The sequence below is a fragment of the Brassica napus genome, chromosome A3, assembly GCF_020379485.1.
Source record: "Brassica napus cultivar Da-Ae chromosome A3, Da-Ae, whole genome shotgun sequence".
Classification (NCBI taxonomy): domain Eukaryota; kingdom Viridiplantae; phylum Streptophyta; class Magnoliopsida; order Brassicales; family Brassicaceae; genus Brassica; species Brassica napus.
Genome location: NC_063436.1, coordinates 35,290,838 through 35,307,233, shown reverse-complemented (window position 1 = coordinate 35,307,233; position 16,396 = coordinate 35,290,838). Strand labels below are relative to the sequence as shown.

The following is a 16,396-nucleotide window of genomic DNA, read 5'->3' as shown; positions in this document are numbered from 1 at the left end:
CTCCTCCCCATCATCCTCCTCCCCATCATGATTTTCATCTTCAACCAAATCATCATCATCATCTTCAAAACATTCATCAGCTTCATCAGCTTCATCATCTTCTTCCCTGAACTGTGAAACCGTTTCCACCTTGCTACGGCTTGATACACAAAGCCGTGCTCCATACGTTTTGGTTATCTCGAGCAAGTTTCAAACTTGTCTATCACTTGTAACATGAATAGGAGGGGTGTCTGGAGCCAGCATCATTTATGCTGGTAATGAGTAGGTTATCTCCACAGATTTGTGCTCATGTCAAGGTTGAAATCTTCTTGAGCCATTGCAAGAAGTTCAGCATGTGTTGAACCTTCCCAAAAAAAAAATGATTTTTGCTCCTTTGACATTATCAAACACAAAATCCCAACGGCAATCTTTCAACAACCATTCTCCATACACTACATGTAACTGACGCATCATCTACAAAAATTCAAAATAAAACACATTAGTAAACATAGAGAAAATGAAAGTTTACTAAACATTGACGCATACGACATACCAGTAAGTCGTCTGGAACACTTAACAGTAAGTCGTCCAAACAGGTCATTTTTGCAATTGAATTTTAAATAGGACGACTGACTTGTAAGTCGTCCAGCTTTGTTTGTTAAAAAAAAAATTTTTGACGACTTACCAGTAAGTCGTCTAGGATAAACGGGTTAGTTTTACATTTGACCGAATTGTGTCAGATATTTGACTTTTCCTGGATGACTTACCAGTAAGTCGTCTCTGGGTAAACAAAAATTTCAATATTTTTTTAAAGCTAGACGACTTATTTGTAAGTCTTCTCAGGTTAGTTTGCAATTCGAAAAAGAAACTTAAATATTTAACTTTACCCAGACGATTTACTTGAAAGTCGTCCAGGTAGACGATGTACGAGAAAGTCGTCCGAGATAAGCAAGGTTTGACCAGAATCTAGGAAATAAATCTGGACGACTTTGCTTATCCTAGACGACTTTCAAGTAAGTCGTCTGACTTGACGACTTCCGCGTAAGTCGTCTGACTTGACGACTTCCGCGTAAGTCGTCTGGGAAAAGTTAAATATTTAATTTTTATTTTCCAATTGCAAAAGTAACCTGAGACGACTTACAGATAAGTCGTCTAGCTTTAATAAAATATTGAAATTTTTGTTTACCCAGAGACGACTTACTGGTAAGTCGTCTAGGAAAAGTTAAATATCTGACACAATCGGTCAAATGCAAAACTATCCCGTTTATCCTAGACGACTTACTGGTAAGTCGTCTAGGGTATTCTCTAGATTTTTTTTAACAAACAAAGATGACGACTTATAGGTAAGTCGTCCGTTTGACCAGAAGACTTACCCGTAAGTCTTCTACAGCAAAACTACTTACGGGTAAGTCTTCTACGTGAACAGATCTTGAAAAAAATTCAAATTCATACCTTAAACTAGTGAGATGACTTCCTTAGCACACAGAGTCTCCTCCAACCACCCAGAATCTCAAACGAAAGTAACCCACCAAGAATAGTATGCTTGAATGGCTCTATCAATCATAAAAAATTTTGAATCAAAAGCTTGAGTTTTTTGGATGAATATGGAGGCAAAGTGAAAGAGATGTTGTTTTTACTTCATAACAAGTGAGAAAGAGAGAGTGTAAATCGATTTTAGGTGCATTAAAAGCTTCAAATTGGTTGTTCATGGTGGTTGGGGTATTGATGGCAATGGCAATCTTGTAAATACTTGAAGATGATGAGGTTGAGAGAGTAAAAAAGTCATTTTCGAAAAAATAAATAAAAATTAATGGGATTTTCGTAAATAATGTGAACATGTGGGGGTGAATAGAGCAAAACAAAACTAAAAAAGAAGGAGATGTTAGTTTTGTGTTTGACTTTATGTTTTGAGTCAAATCTGCAAAAAACCCTTTTTAGTTTTTAAATTTGCAGTTTCAAAGATTCATAAACACATAAACGTAAATATACTACATATTATAGATTTTTTATTTTACTAAACTTAATATTTCAATTTAAATTTATTTGTATTTAATCAATTTTGTGGATAAGAATTGTAAAAACAAACGCAAAGAATGATGATAACAAATTTAAAGTAAAACATGTGAGAATCTTCAGAAAATCACATTCTTACGCTCAATTTATATTTTAATTCCGTTGTTGTGTAACAATGCCTATTGTGAATTGTGTTTCTTTTAATTTGTTTTAAACCCTAAAATCAATACGGAGGATTTATAGCAATTTTTTTCTATATGTTTTAATTAAACATACCATTAATATTATTTTTAGTTTAAATAAAATTGAACTATCTATAAATTATATAAAAAAAATAGTTAAGTTTTTAAATACTATATCATTTCAAATTAATATCTAGGTTTATATAATTTACATAATTTCCAAATTAAAAATAAATATATTTAGTGTGTTTTTCTTGAGTCTATTTGAGATTGCTTCTTGCCAAATAGTGACAAGAAAGATGATGTCTCGTAAAAGACAAGACGTTAAAAATAAATAAAAAATATTCAGGACGTTCGAACCCTCGCCCTCGTGAGCCAAGATTCTACTCTCAACAAAACTCGCCACTGCCTCTCAGAAGACGAAAAATAAAAGTAGACAATTCCTTTGCAGTGCTTTCAATCTTTCCTTTAATCTTCACTTGCGTGGGTTTGATATTCTTCTGAAGAAAAGCAATCAGCAATCATCGTCCTCACTGCAGAGCAAATCGAATCCGATGTCAACGCCCTCCTTTCGTCGAAGCGGACAATTATAAGAAGAGGAAGAAGAAGTGCATCTTAGATCGAAGATGGATCCGGAGCAGACGTTTATCAGGGTTCAGGAGAGGTTCTCACAAATCTTAAAGCCTAGGGTTAGGGCTTTCCTTGAGTATTCGTTTATCTTCGTTGCCATCACTTTGTTCTGCATCCTCGTTGTTATACACGCCAATTATGTTCAGCAGGCACTCAATTCACGCCGATTCTGACAAAATCGTGATTAAGGTAGTTTTTCAGAGCCGTTTTGGTAAATTGCCTCAGATAATGACTCTTATGGTTTAACTTTTATGTCTGAAATACTGAAATCATAGTTATGCATATTCCTCATTTTAATCAGATTTTTATGTAGTTTTGTTCATATGAATATTGTGGAGCTGAAGCTATAAATATGAGGTTTTTGGCTTGAACTTAGTTTGGAGTCTACTATTTAGAATCCGCCCAAGATACATTTCTGATTTCTTTCTGTGTTTTGTGTTTGGCTTGAACTTAGTTTGGAGTCAACTACTATGCAGGTAAAATCCATCTCAATAGAATCTCTATTTTATGTGTCTATAGTCGTTTAGTTCTTCTTTATCTTATCTAAATGAATCTATCAGACAATGATGTGCCTTTCTACAAATGAAAAATTGAATCTGAATACATACACTGCCTTCTTGAAAAACATTTCTTGTTTTGAAATATGTAAACTACCAAAAGTCTCTATTTACAAACCTTTTTTTTATATAGCCATTCTACTATTTTTCATTTAAGAGGTTTACTGATTAGAAGAGTAACCCATGTTGCATTAACTGGTATGCCTCAGGTGGGTGATGTATGCATTAACCGTTATGCTAGAAATTAATGTGTTGGTCTGTTGTTTATGACAGTTCAATGGCTTGAGAGAAGAACTCAAGAATTTGAGCCGACATATCTATATACTATGGAAAATGTAAACATTATCCTCTGTTGATAGCCTTAAGTAATGCTGACCAGTGGAAGATCCATGGGCATCTTATACCCTAGAATAATCTATTCTGTTAAGAAAGATACATAAATGAGAAACTCTTAAGTTGAAATTTTGGTTCGATCTTACAGTTGCTTTGCCTTATTTTTATATAGGGCTACTTTTTGCTGCCTGATGAAGCAAAGTCATGGCATAACATTCGCACTGCAAATGTAAGCATATCAGCACGACATCCCTGCTTTGGCAACATGTAATACTCATTTTATTGTCCCTCACTATGGAAACAACTAAAATTTAATTGGAAAGGTTGGATCCTGATGATAAGCTTTATAAAATTAAATTTACTTTTACAGATGGCAACAACTTACTATAAACAGAGTTGTAGGATATGATACAATTATAATGAATAGCTTACAAAACTCTGCTGGTCAAGGTAGGTATAAGCTGTTTGTCTGGTTGATAAAGCCCATGCAAGTTTAAATATTTGTGGTCTCTTCATTTTGCAATTAGGCAGAGCCGAGTTATATATCTGCATCCTTCTAGGCCTTTGATTCCTTGCGTTGAGGACAACTATTTGTTTTATCCTTGCTCATGTAGCTTGTGTGCAACCTATCTCCATCTGAACTTTTAGCCTACTGCTAAAAAAAGACTGTTTATATTTTATTGTTACCTTAATTAATTTATCCTCTGGAAAATGCATGAATTAGTTGGTCCATGCATGAAAATGCATAATGTAAAATAACCAATGTCATTGTCTCCTGCTCATGTTCCTTGGATTATTTTTATCTATATGCTATTGTTAAAGTTGGAGATTTCACCTCGTATAACTTGAACTTTACCCATTACAGGTTATCTATACAATTTCCAAACAAGAGAGTTTTACAATCTTAGTTACTCCCAAGAACTTTTTGAAGGATCTTCGTAATTTGGAGGTATGGCATGTTCTGTGTCATGAACATCATTTGTTAGAAATTTTACTTTGAATCTCTCAAATCTTTTTTGTGTGAGCATTATGTTGGAATGGAAGATATGATTAAGGCGGCATTAGTAGCTCTTGCAACTTTCTCTTTAGTTCAGTATAAACATGTGCTAAAGTAAATATTATTATTCCGGACGCATGCAGATTACTTGGTGACGAAATGTGGTGTGCTTATGATGTCACTTTTTGTGTTTTTCACAACCACAATGTCTGTCTCATTCACTTTGCGAGAGACACACACTCGTATGTTGAAGTTCACTGGTTTGTCTTTATTCTGTTTCAGTAGCCGACCCATCTTTGCTTCTCAACAATCATCTTTGTTTGGATATAAATTTTTTTTTAGTGCAGCTTCAACACCATGCTCAGCATCGGTTACCAACATTTCAGTTGATCTTTGTGCACGTGATTGAATCCCTTGTCTTTGTACCGGTATGCACACACATCTGTAACGGCCCGGTTCCTGGCCCAAAAATTCTCATAAAAGATTGGGCTTCTCTACGGCCCATATGGCAAAGACATAGGGTTTCCCTTCACCTTTTCTATAAAAAGAGATGCAGCCTCCCTTTTGCCTCATACAAAACTTAACCGAAGCTCTGCAGAGAATTCCCGGAGACCAGAAACCCTAGCCGTCGAGCTCTCTCTTTCTCTCTTGCGCCGTCTCTCTCTCTCTCTCCCGCGCGACGCTCTCTCTCTCCTTGCCGTCGCTCTCTCTCCTCGCCGTCACACGCTCTCTCTCTCCTCGCCGGCGCCGTGTGGTGGTGGTGGTGACCAGATCCCAATATCCTCTCCCTTGTCTCATGTTTCCAGATCCGGATCTAGGCTAAGGTGGAGTGTCTTGAAACCATCTTGTTCTCATGCATTGTATACTCCTTTATGTTGGAGTTAGGGTTGTTTAGACCCTGTTTGAAAGCTAGGATGATAGAACATGATTATTGCTAGGATGTTAGATGAATGGATCACGATGCATAAGAACCCTCATATTGTTAAATGGGACTTAGTAAACTGAAATGGAGTTGTGGTAGTGATGATTGATTGGTGATTTATGCTTGTATGTTTGGATGTGTAGTCCCATGAGTGGTTAGTGATTAAAGTTAGGATGCTAGAGAGAAATGAATGCTAAGCTGATAGATGAGTAAGGATTGTTAAAGTTATTGAAGTAGAACTTGAGTGCGATGTGTATTGTGTGTGACACCGATAACGGGTGGCGTCTAGTGAATGAGTCCAAGTACAAGTCTAAATGAAAAGGAAAGTGAATGAGAATGGGAAGGGATAAGTGGAAATGATAAGGATGAAAAAGGATAAGTGAAAATATGAAAGAATAATGTTACGGTTAAGCATGGGTGGGAAAGCATATAGAGTCTAAGGAAAGTATGTGTGGCAGTAGTTCTCGCTAGGTATCCATAGGAGATGTGGCGAATCCACAAGAATATGGAAGCACCCATAGGAGATGTGGCGAATCCACATGAATATGGGGTAGAAGCCTACTGGCAGCTACCCACTATGATAAGAAACGAAGTGCCAACCGCGAGAGGCGGGATATAAAAACGTGCATCATGGTTGGGTAACGGGGTGTTAAAGGTGTCTTAGGATTGAGTCGGTCTGGTAAGACGAGTCGGTTAAGTCTAAGGTTTAACATGTGTGGCAATGAGTGAGATCATTGTATTGATTGATCACTAGGTTGCTAGAAATGTATGGAATTGAATGTTTGGAAATAATGATGATGATATGAAATGTTAAGATGCATTAACTGATTGTAGTGGCTAGTCAGCCCTAGTTCCCGCATAGAGTAGTATAGAGTGTCATGCGGGCAGGCTGGTTTAGAGTCACTTCACTGAGTAACTTGTTGCTCATTCCTCCATTTCCATTTCCCTGTGCGCAGGACTGTAAGTAGAAGTATATGGATGTGGGTGTGACGGTATTTCAAAGAAGGTTATGCGACCGTCAACTCTTGGGTCAATAACAGGACACATAGAGTTGTCTAAATGAGTAGACACATGTCCATAACGCCCTTTCGATAACTCCGGTGGGACTCCGGGGGATCGGGCTGTTACAATTGGTATCAAAGCGGGTTAAGATCCCTTAGTTCTGTCCTAAGGGATCAGCATTTCCGACGTTTAAAAAAAAAAAAAAACTTGTTTTCATTAAAAGAAAAGAGTTTGTGAAAGTTTTGATTCTCCTAAAAGTTCTGAAAACGATTTCAAAACCACCCACTATATCTATACTTCTAGTATGGTTCTGATCGGATGTCTACTTGAAGGATGTCTTCGACAATCAGTAACGACCAGACTGACAATTACGGGTACCGTAGACCTGCATGGTGGAACCCGATGTACACTCGGACTCAGCGCACCATAAAAGGAAAGGTGGTACCCTACCGGTGACGCCCATTGACGAAGTTTCATCGCCAGACACATGAGTTGGAGACACATGAGTTGGAGTGGTTGGAGAAAAGCCAGAGATGGAAACCCGACTAATGTAACTACCGAGAACGTGAAGGTTGTGGCGGATATCATAGGTTTGGAGGAACATTAGAGGTGCAGTGAAATAAGTTGAGGTCATAAGTCAATGAAGGTATTTCCCGAGGAAGGACATATATCTAATGGAGGGCTAGTTTTAGGATATCCGCGAGAGAGACATGAATGTAAGGGAATACAATAAGGATGTAACCCCCTGAGGAGATTTTTCGGGCACCCTCTAAGGGGGCGAGAACTGATTCACCACTTCCTGAAGGAAATGAGAACCGATCTGAAGAATTGGTGTGACGTGCAAGATTACTGGGATCATTAGCTAATCTAGAAGGGTGCAGAGTTATAGTTTTGGTTGTAAGAAGATCATAGGCTAACTAAGCATTACATACTCAGAGCCCAAGGGGAACTTGCGACATCGCCATTACCACAAGGCGGTTTCGTTGTGACAAGAGCGGAAGTGCGAGAAGAACCACACTAGGATATAATGGATGGGAGAATACTACGAGTACAACCAGTAGGGCTATGATAGGAGGTTCGTTCATCAAGGAAACAATGGTCAGACCGAAGGACGAGGATATGTTCGGTGCGGAGTAGCTAAACACCAAGTCGGGGCTGCTGGACTCAACTAGTAGGATCCACGGTTGAAGTGTTATCCTAACTACCGGTTCCCGCAAGGGCAACATCAATTGGGGCTACCTGGGTTAGGACCGAGGGAGTATAGAGAATGATGACCATGGGAGTGTATGTGGTAGTGTTAATACCTCACGACGGTGTGAGCCTGCATGGAGACCTGCTGGGGTTGGAGTTGGAATGATATGAAGTGACAGAATTTTGGGATGCGTATTTAGAGGTGTACCAGTGTTCGGGGATGTTGCAGTGTGATAGGAATAGCATCGGGGCTTAGCGAGAATCTATATGGAGGTCAAAGATTAATGAATAGGAAGAGGCTAGGAAACCAGACCGGGACCAAGCACGTGGAGTTAATGTATTGTATTGGCATGTACTCATAATCCTCGATAGGAGAGGAGAGTAGTCCTTACTGGAATAAGGATTATGATATGGATATAAGCTATCTTGATGTTGAAATCTGAAGAGTTAAGTGGAAAAGAGAATGATTTGTATTTGGAAGTGAAAGTTCTAAGTATTGGATACCATTGCTGCAGTAGCCGGGTATGCAGACGCTTTTGAGCATTTTTATGGACCCATGGAAATGAAATAGTACATACAACATAGAGCGGAAATACAGAACATCGTCTAGTCAAAGGGACCATATCAGTTAGCACCATATAGTTCGTTGAGTTGTTGGAACCTACAGCAAGTAGTTTTGGAGTTCACTAAGAGCGATTTGACATTACGGTATTGCCAGATTCTGATATCAAAGAAAAACATCCAGGAGACAACATTATGAGTTGGTAATGGACATTACCAGTTGTAGATGTACGATGCCGCAAGCGTATTAAGATAAGCACGCGATAGTGATGATCGAAGACACAATATTCTATTCCACCGAAGAGTGTGATGGTATTTTGGAGTAGCTTGTTATGTTTCGTGAGATGAAGTGCTCGCTAAGTTAATCAACGGAGATGTGGTTGGGTACCACGCAACGGTGAAGGAAGAGACCATGGGACAAGTTATTGGTCGCAATGGGCATTATAGTGGGCAGCAGACATATTTATCAGAATTCGAAGAGGAACTGCCATGGTTAAAGATAAAGAGGGTTTTAATGGAGCTTTGCAGTTGAGATTTGTTAGTTGAGAACAGTGGGGTGTAAGGCCGTATATGATTGATGCAAGAGTTGTATGTGTCAAATGGAAATGGAACATGATAAAAATATATTTTTGTTGTTGGGTCGCCAAGGATATCGCAATCAACCTATGTGGTGTACATGTGTGTTGAGCTTAGAGAGGAAGTAGGTTAATGGATCTGATATTAGTTGAATCCATGGAAGACATTAGCTACGAGTCGAGCAAATGGATATCCCCTATGAGAATTGTATGAACAACCATGTTGAATCCCTTATGTTGGACCAAAGTGGGGGAGATCAGAATCTCGAGCCTGAGATGATCCAGGAAACCGCTTAGCAGATATAATTGTTGATGATGAGCTGCTTTATGAAAGGATAGAAGAGGTACATGACCATTAGAGAATTACGTCGACAAGAGTGGTGGTGATATGGAAATGCATATGAGATAAAAGCAATCTAGGGATGAGAACGCGGTTGGAGAATCGATTGGGATTTAAGAAGACGTTGGATCTCCGTGAGGAATATGGAACCTGGCCTGTTGCATGAACCATTAGATTTCAAAGGACGAGTTGTTTACCCATTTGGGTTCGGGATGTTAGAGTTGGATTATCGACACACGGAATTCGGGGACGAATTCCATTCAAGTGGGGGAGAATTGTAACGGCCCGGTTCCTGGCCCAAAAATTCTCATAAAAGATTGGGATTCTCTACGGCCCATATGGCAAAGACCTAGGGTTTCCCTTTACCTTTCCTATAAAAAGAGATGCAGCCTCCCTTTTGCCTCATACAGAAACTTAAGCGAAGCTCTGCAGAGAATTCCCGGAGACCAGAAACCCTAGCCGTCGAGCTCTCCCTTTCTCTCTTGCGCTGTCTCTCTCTCTCCCGCGCGATGCTCTCTCTCTCCTTGCCGTCGCTCTCTCTCCTCGCCGTCGCATGCTCTCTCTCTCCTCGCCGGCGCCGTGTGGTGGTGGTGGTGACCAGATCCCAATCTCCTCTCCCTTGTGTCTTGTGTCTTGTTTCCAGATCCGGATCCAGATCTAGGCTAAGGTGGAGTGTCTTGAACCCATCTTATTCTCATGCACTGTATACTCCTTTATGTTGGAGTTAGGGTTGTTTAGACCCTGTTTGAAAGCTAGGATGATAGAACATGATTATTGCTAGGATGTTAGATTAATGGATCACGATGCATAAGAACCCTCATATTGTTAAATGGGACTTAGTAAACTGAAATGGAGTTGTGGTAGTGATGATTGATTGGTGATTTATGCTTGTATGTTTGGATGTGTAGTCCCATGAGTGGTTAGTGATTAAAGTTAGGATGCTAGAGAGAAATGAATGCTAAGCTGATAGATGAGTAATGATTGTTAAAGTTATTGAAGTAGAACTTGAGTGCGATGTGTATTGTGTGTGACACCGATAACGGGTGGCATCTAGTGAATGAGTCCAAGTACAAGTCTAAATGAAAAGGAAAGTGAATGAGAATGGGAAGGGATAAGTGGAAATGATAAGGATGTAAAAGGATAAGTGAAAATATGAAAGAATAATGTTACGGTTAAGCATGGGTGGGAAAGCATATAGAGTCTAAGGAAAGTATGTGTGGCAGTAGTTCTCGCTAGGTATCCATAGGAGATGTGGCGAATCCACAAGAATATGGAAGCACCCATAGGAGATGTGGCGAATCCACATGAATATGGGGTAGAAGCCTAGTGGGAGCTACCCACTATGATAAGAAACGAAGTGCCAACCGCGAGAGGCGGGATAAAAAAACGTGCATCATGGTTGGATAACGGGGTGTTAAAGGTGTCTTAGGATTGAGTCGGTCTGGTAAGACGAGTCGGTTAAGTCTAAGGTTTAACGTGTGTGGCAATGAGTGAGATCATTATATTGATTGATCACTAGGTTGCTAGAAATGTATGGAATTGAATGTTTGGAAATAATGATGATGATATGAAATGTTAAGATGCATTAACTGATTGTAGTGGCTAGTCAGCCCAAGTTCCCGCATAGAGTAGTATAGAGTGTCATGCAGGCAGGCTGGTCTAGAGTCATTTCACTGAGTAACTTGTTGCTCATTCCTCCATTTCCATATCCCTGTGCGCATGGCTGTAAGTAGAAGTATATGGATGTGGGTGTGACGGTATTTCAAAGAAGGTTATGCGTCCGTCGACTCTTGGGCCAATAACAGGACACGTAGGGTTGTCTAAATGAGTAGACACGTGTCCATAACGCCCTTTCGATAACTCCGGTGGGACGCCGGGGGATCGGGCTGTTACAACATCACTGGTTCTTTTTTTATTCCAACATCTCAAAGGATTCTCTTGAGTCTGACCAACATAATCTAATCATTTGAAATTGTAGATTATGATTGGGATTCTCTTTCTCCTGTTTGAGTTTTACGACGACCAGCTGTTGGCTTTCATGGTTCTAGTTCTTGTCTGGCTATGCGAATTATTCACTCTGATAAGGTTTGGTCTTTCTCTTACGCCTCAGTCACCCATATATATGAACTATCGAGGTCTCTTACTCGTGATATTCTCACAATCTATCTTCCAAATGTTGCAGTGTTAGGACACCAATATCGATGAAGTTCTTCCCACGTTTCTTTTTGCTGTACTTCTTCGTGGTCCATATTTATTTCTTCTCGTATGCATATGGTAAGGACTGAGTTTATACATTATATTTGTCTGATTACTACTGTATATATTTCTCAGAGTCGTCACAGTGTATTTGTCCCTTACTGCGTTACTCTCAACAGGCTTTTCTTATCTTGCCCTTATGACAACCGCTGCATTCATGCAACACTTGATTCTATACTTCTGGAAGCGTTTTGAGGTAAACGTTTGATTCCAGAAAGCTTCAATCGAAATGATTTTTTATCTAAATAAAACACAAAAGTGGCTGGTACTGGCTCTTCAGAGATTCCTTCAAAGCCGACAGTCACACTTTCACCAACACTGTAGGGGATGGATTTAATCATCCCACAAGGCCCAAGGAATAAAAGGCCTGGCCCGGACCAGAGAAAATGATGGCTTGGGTAGTCGGCTTAAAGGGTCAATCTCTCGGCTCGCTTCTACAGTATCTCGAGTCGAGTGACGTCGACTAAGAGGCACCCAGCTCGGCGACCGCTCGGATGAATGCGGGCCTCTCGGCCCAATAAGGAAGGCCCACGAAGACGACCTAAGTTAGGTCAAGAACGACACATCAGAGGACTATATAAGGAGAAGGAAGAGGAACGAGAAAGGGATCCGAAATCATCTGACTAACACTTGGCGGCTAGATTAGGGTTTTCACCTTTACTTCATCTTGCCGTTATTTGTACTTTTCCGGTAGCTCTCCGAGTTACCGGCCTCTTCTCTGTCGCACTTTCTTATCTCTCTTGTAACCGACTAATCGTCTCTTCCGACCATAATAAAACGTCTTTGTTAAACCCACATCTTCTTTATCACCGTTTTCCGATCAAACAGTTGGCGCCCACCGTGGGGCCTTTTTAGCAAAGTAACGTTAGTACTATGGTTGTCAGCAACGACAGTTCTTCGTCAGGCGAGGAGCGCGAAGCTCTCGAGGTGATGCCGGCTCCCGAGGTAACACCTACGCCTACACCAGTAACTCCGCTACCCCCTCCTGCGTCTATGGAAACCATCTTGGCACGCCTCGCCCTGCAAGAAGCGGCGCAGAAGGCGGCGGTCGACCAAATCACAGCGATAGCAAAAATACTCGCCCCTATCGCTGCAAACGCCGAAGCTTCAACGGCGCAGTACCGTCGACACCTGTTCGCCACTGAACGAACCACCAACGTAGCACCTGCGGGGGACAACAACAACCAGAGCGCCGGTAACAACAACCAGAGCGCCGGTAACTACAACCAGAGCGCCGGTAACGACATCAACGCAGACACCGCAAGCGAGCTAGCCGCGTTGAAACAGTCGGTCCTCGACATCAACTCAAAGATCCACCAGGTGACGACCTCGGCGCCCCAAATCGAGCACGTACTCGCGGAATCTCTTCGCACACCCTTCACACAAAGGGTCACCGGCGTACGGCTCCAGAAGATGGAGAAACTTCGTCTTCCAACCTTCAAGGGTCTCTCCGACCCTTCTACTCATGTCACGTCCTTCAACATAGCGATGCGACACGCAAATCTGACCGACGAAGACAAAGACGCCGGCTTTTGCCAACTCTTTGTCGAAACCCTAGAAGGACCGGCCCTTACTTGGTTCACAGGCCTCAGAGAAAACTCCGTCGATTGTTTCCACGACCTCTCGACGGCCTTCCTGAAGAATTATATCATGTTCACCAACCAAGAAACGACCGTGTCCGACTTGTGGAACCTCACTCATACCAGCGGCCAAAGCCTCCGCGACTTCATGGAGAAGTTCAAGGCTATCGTCTCGAAAGTTGATATTCCTGATCCTATCACTGTCGAGTCTCTGATGAACACTTTGCACGTTGACTCCACGTTCCGTCAGGATCTTTACCGATACCCGACGAAATCTGTGTCTGACGCCATCGCTCGCTCGAACAACTTCATCCGCATGGAAGAAGACACAAGAGCAAAGTTTGCAAAAGAAGCAGCAGCGAAATAGCGACCCGCCCGAACAAACAACACCCGCCCTGAGCCCCGCCAGCACTCATCCGGTGGGAACACCACTCAGAAGCGAGGCTACGTTAGCTCGGTCGGCGACGAGGAATCGCCAAAAACAGCAGCCGTCACGCGAGAGAAAGCCTGGAACCACTGGGATCGAGACTCCGCCTCGAAGCAATCAAAGTCGTCCGAACCAGCGAGTTCAAACTCCGAGGAGCCAAAGAAATGGTGCCTCTACCACAAAAGGGATTCCCATGATACGAAAGAGTGCAAAGTCCTCATCGGGCAATTTTTCGACGGGATCACTAACGGGACAATTCAAATGCCCACCTCTCCAACGACCCCAAAAAACACCAAAAGTTGGAGTAAGAACAAGGAGAAGAAGGCACAGAAGTCTCAACAGAACACGGCCCCTAGCGAGGAAAGAGCGAGCCCTGAGCGCACTGCTGTCAACAACGTCGGCCCCGCCAACGATTCATCAGAAGACGAACATCCGCGTCGCCGGTGACGAGTGGAAGTCATACTCTCTCGCCCTTGTGACTCCTCTGACGACGACTCCTCGACAATGCAACCAGATTTACGCGACAAACTGAACAGCAAAGTCGAGCAATCTCTCACTTCCCCGACAACAGACAAAGATCTGCGCACCCTATTGAAGCGAAAGAGCGCTACGAACGAACACGTAGGAAGCGCCGACCTCCGCGCGACCATCTCAAAATCCAGCGCCAGGAGAATAGGTCAAAACGGCGACCTTCGCGACCAGCTCAATTCAAAGGCCGATGGCCTGCGAATCCAACTCAACCGTTCAAAAGGGTCCGATCTGCGACGACGTCTCGAATCAAAAAAGAAAAAGCCCGCAGAAACTCTTCAATTCGAGAACACAACCGATGATTTAAGGAAGCAACTCGAATCAATGTGAGCTACCCGCAATCCGCACATTAGCGTAATCATGGGAGGATCACCTCCTTGCGGCGACTCAGTTCGAGCTGTCAAAGACTACAAACGACAAGCCACCACCTCCAAGAAGTGGCCGCCTCCAGTCGAAAATGATCACCAGATCACTTTTTCGGCACTAGATACCAGGGGCGTCCACACACCACACAACGATCCTCTCCTCGTCGACCTTGACATCGGAGAATGCCTAGTCGCAAAAGTCCTTATCGACACCGGCAGCTCAGTCGATCTCATCTTTCGCGACACACTCGACAAAATGGGAGTCGATTTGAGAGATAAGAAGCCTTCCTCTCGCACGCTCACTGGCTTCAACGGGGCCTCAGAGCAAATGATCGGAACAATTCGTCTTCCAGTATACGCAGGTGGTAAAACACAGACGATTCGGGGAGATCAACAAGCCACGAGAGAACTGCTGATTGCAACTGTAAAGATGCAGCAACAGGCTTCCCTCGTCAACTCCGTCAGTAAACCACTCAACAAGATATACCCCCAGAAGGAGGAAGTTCGCGAAGTCGCAATCGATGAATCCGACCCAACGAAAATCATCCGAGTTGGCGTCTACCTGTCCGACGACATATGTTCAAAGATCATCTCTTTCATCAAAGACAACGCTTCAACGTTCGCCTGGAAGACCTCCGACATGAAGGGATGTCAGGATGGGATAACAAGGGTGCTTGAGTATGCAATCCTATGATCATGTTCTAGTTAGCAAGGCTAAAACAAGCAATGAATACAAATCTATCATGAATATCACAACAAGGCAGATCTATAGTTTGGGGCTAATCCCACAAACCTATCTGAACCCTGGATCTAATAAATGAACTACTCAGACATAGCAAAGCAATTCATGACAATGAAAAAATGGGAATTCATAGTATAGATGAAACGAAATGAAAACAAGGAGTTCCAATCACAAGTGATCTTCTCTCCAAAACTCTCTCTCTCTCTCTCTCTCAAAGTAAAATTGTAACAAAAAGCGCTCCCTGCCGTCAAAACACTTAGGCAGTATATAATCTACTAGGTTAAAAACTCGTCAGGGCATTTTCGTAATTTGGCTTGGACTTGGGCTTCAAGTCCGCTGGATCCAAAATGTCGCATGTCCAATGTCTCGACATCGATCGATGGTACTTGTGTACATCGTTCGATTTTAATCTTCATTTGTCGAGGCATCTCATGGTGTCGATCGACAGCACTGGATGCGCATTGATCGATTGTTCTTCCTCTCGTTGACCTCTACATGGTCAGCTCGGATGAAATGTCCTTTAAGCTCCAAAATGCTCCAAAGTCATAGATTTACTCCGAAATGCACCTGAACCTGAAAACATACCTAGAAGAGTAGAAAACATAGATATATAAATAGTAAAACACCTATATACCATGGATGAAAACGGGTCAAATCCAAGGTATATCACTTCTGTTGATCCTCTCACCAATGTTTGTGCATAAAGAAGTGCTCTGTATGAAGTGGTGTAATCAAGCGTCATGCCAAACATTTTCTTCATTGCATCAGTGATATGCTGCGGATTCAACCCATCAATGATTCCAACACGATCAATGAAAAATCTACCAACATACTTCAGAGTACAGTGTCTCCGCTGAGCGAGTCGGTGTCCCACTGAGCATGTATGTTTTTCCATATACTTTGTTACCCAAAACATGTTTGTCCCATGTTTCACACTCGCTCTGACCTTCCATTGACAACCACTAACCGGACATGTTTTCACAAGGAGAGTTTTCGTTGACTTGTATATTCTGAAGGAGAACTTAAACCTCACTGCTATCAACCGCAGCTCTGAAAGCAGTGCATCCTTGCTAACAAAACTCTGGTTGACATAGATATTGTCACCATTCAATCTTCCTCCTTCAATCTTTTTGATATCTTCAAAACACATATCAACATCTTCCTCATCCTCATCTTCAACCTTTCCATAAACACTGTAATCCTCACCATTCTCGGC

The 16,396-nt window shown here is 42.1% G+C and overlaps 1 protein-coding gene across 16 annotated transcripts; it reads left to right on the top strand.

Moving 5' to 3' along the window:
• The first annotated feature begins 1,707 nt into the window (after window positions 1-1,707).
• LOC106371895 lies at window positions 1,708-15,301 on the top strand. 16 transcript variants are annotated; one of them, XM_048776917.1, is made up of 8 exons: window positions 1,708-2,993; window positions 3,635-3,696; window positions 3,867-3,923; window positions 4,560-4,643; window positions 4,835-11,367; window positions 11,465-11,556; window positions 11,658-11,734; window positions 11,819-15,301. In XM_048776917.1, exon 8 carries the CDS (start codon window positions 12,412-12,414, stop codon window positions 13,483-13,485), a length of 1,074 nt encoding a protein of 357 aa, XP_048632874.1. In that variant the 5' UTR covers window positions 1,708-2,993; window positions 3,635-3,696; window positions 3,867-3,923; window positions 4,560-4,643; window positions 4,835-11,367; window positions 11,465-11,556; window positions 11,658-11,734; window positions 11,819-12,411; the 3' UTR covers window positions 13,486-15,301. The 16 variants fall into 16 exon arrangements, with proteins under 16 accessions (XP_048632874.1, XP_048632871.1, XP_048632870.1 ...); XM_048776914.1 differs by having other exon boundaries at window positions 11,658-15,301; XM_048776913.1 differs by having other exon boundaries at window positions 4,835-11,556; window positions 11,658-15,301.
• Window positions 15,302-16,396: the final 1,095 nt, after the last annotated feature.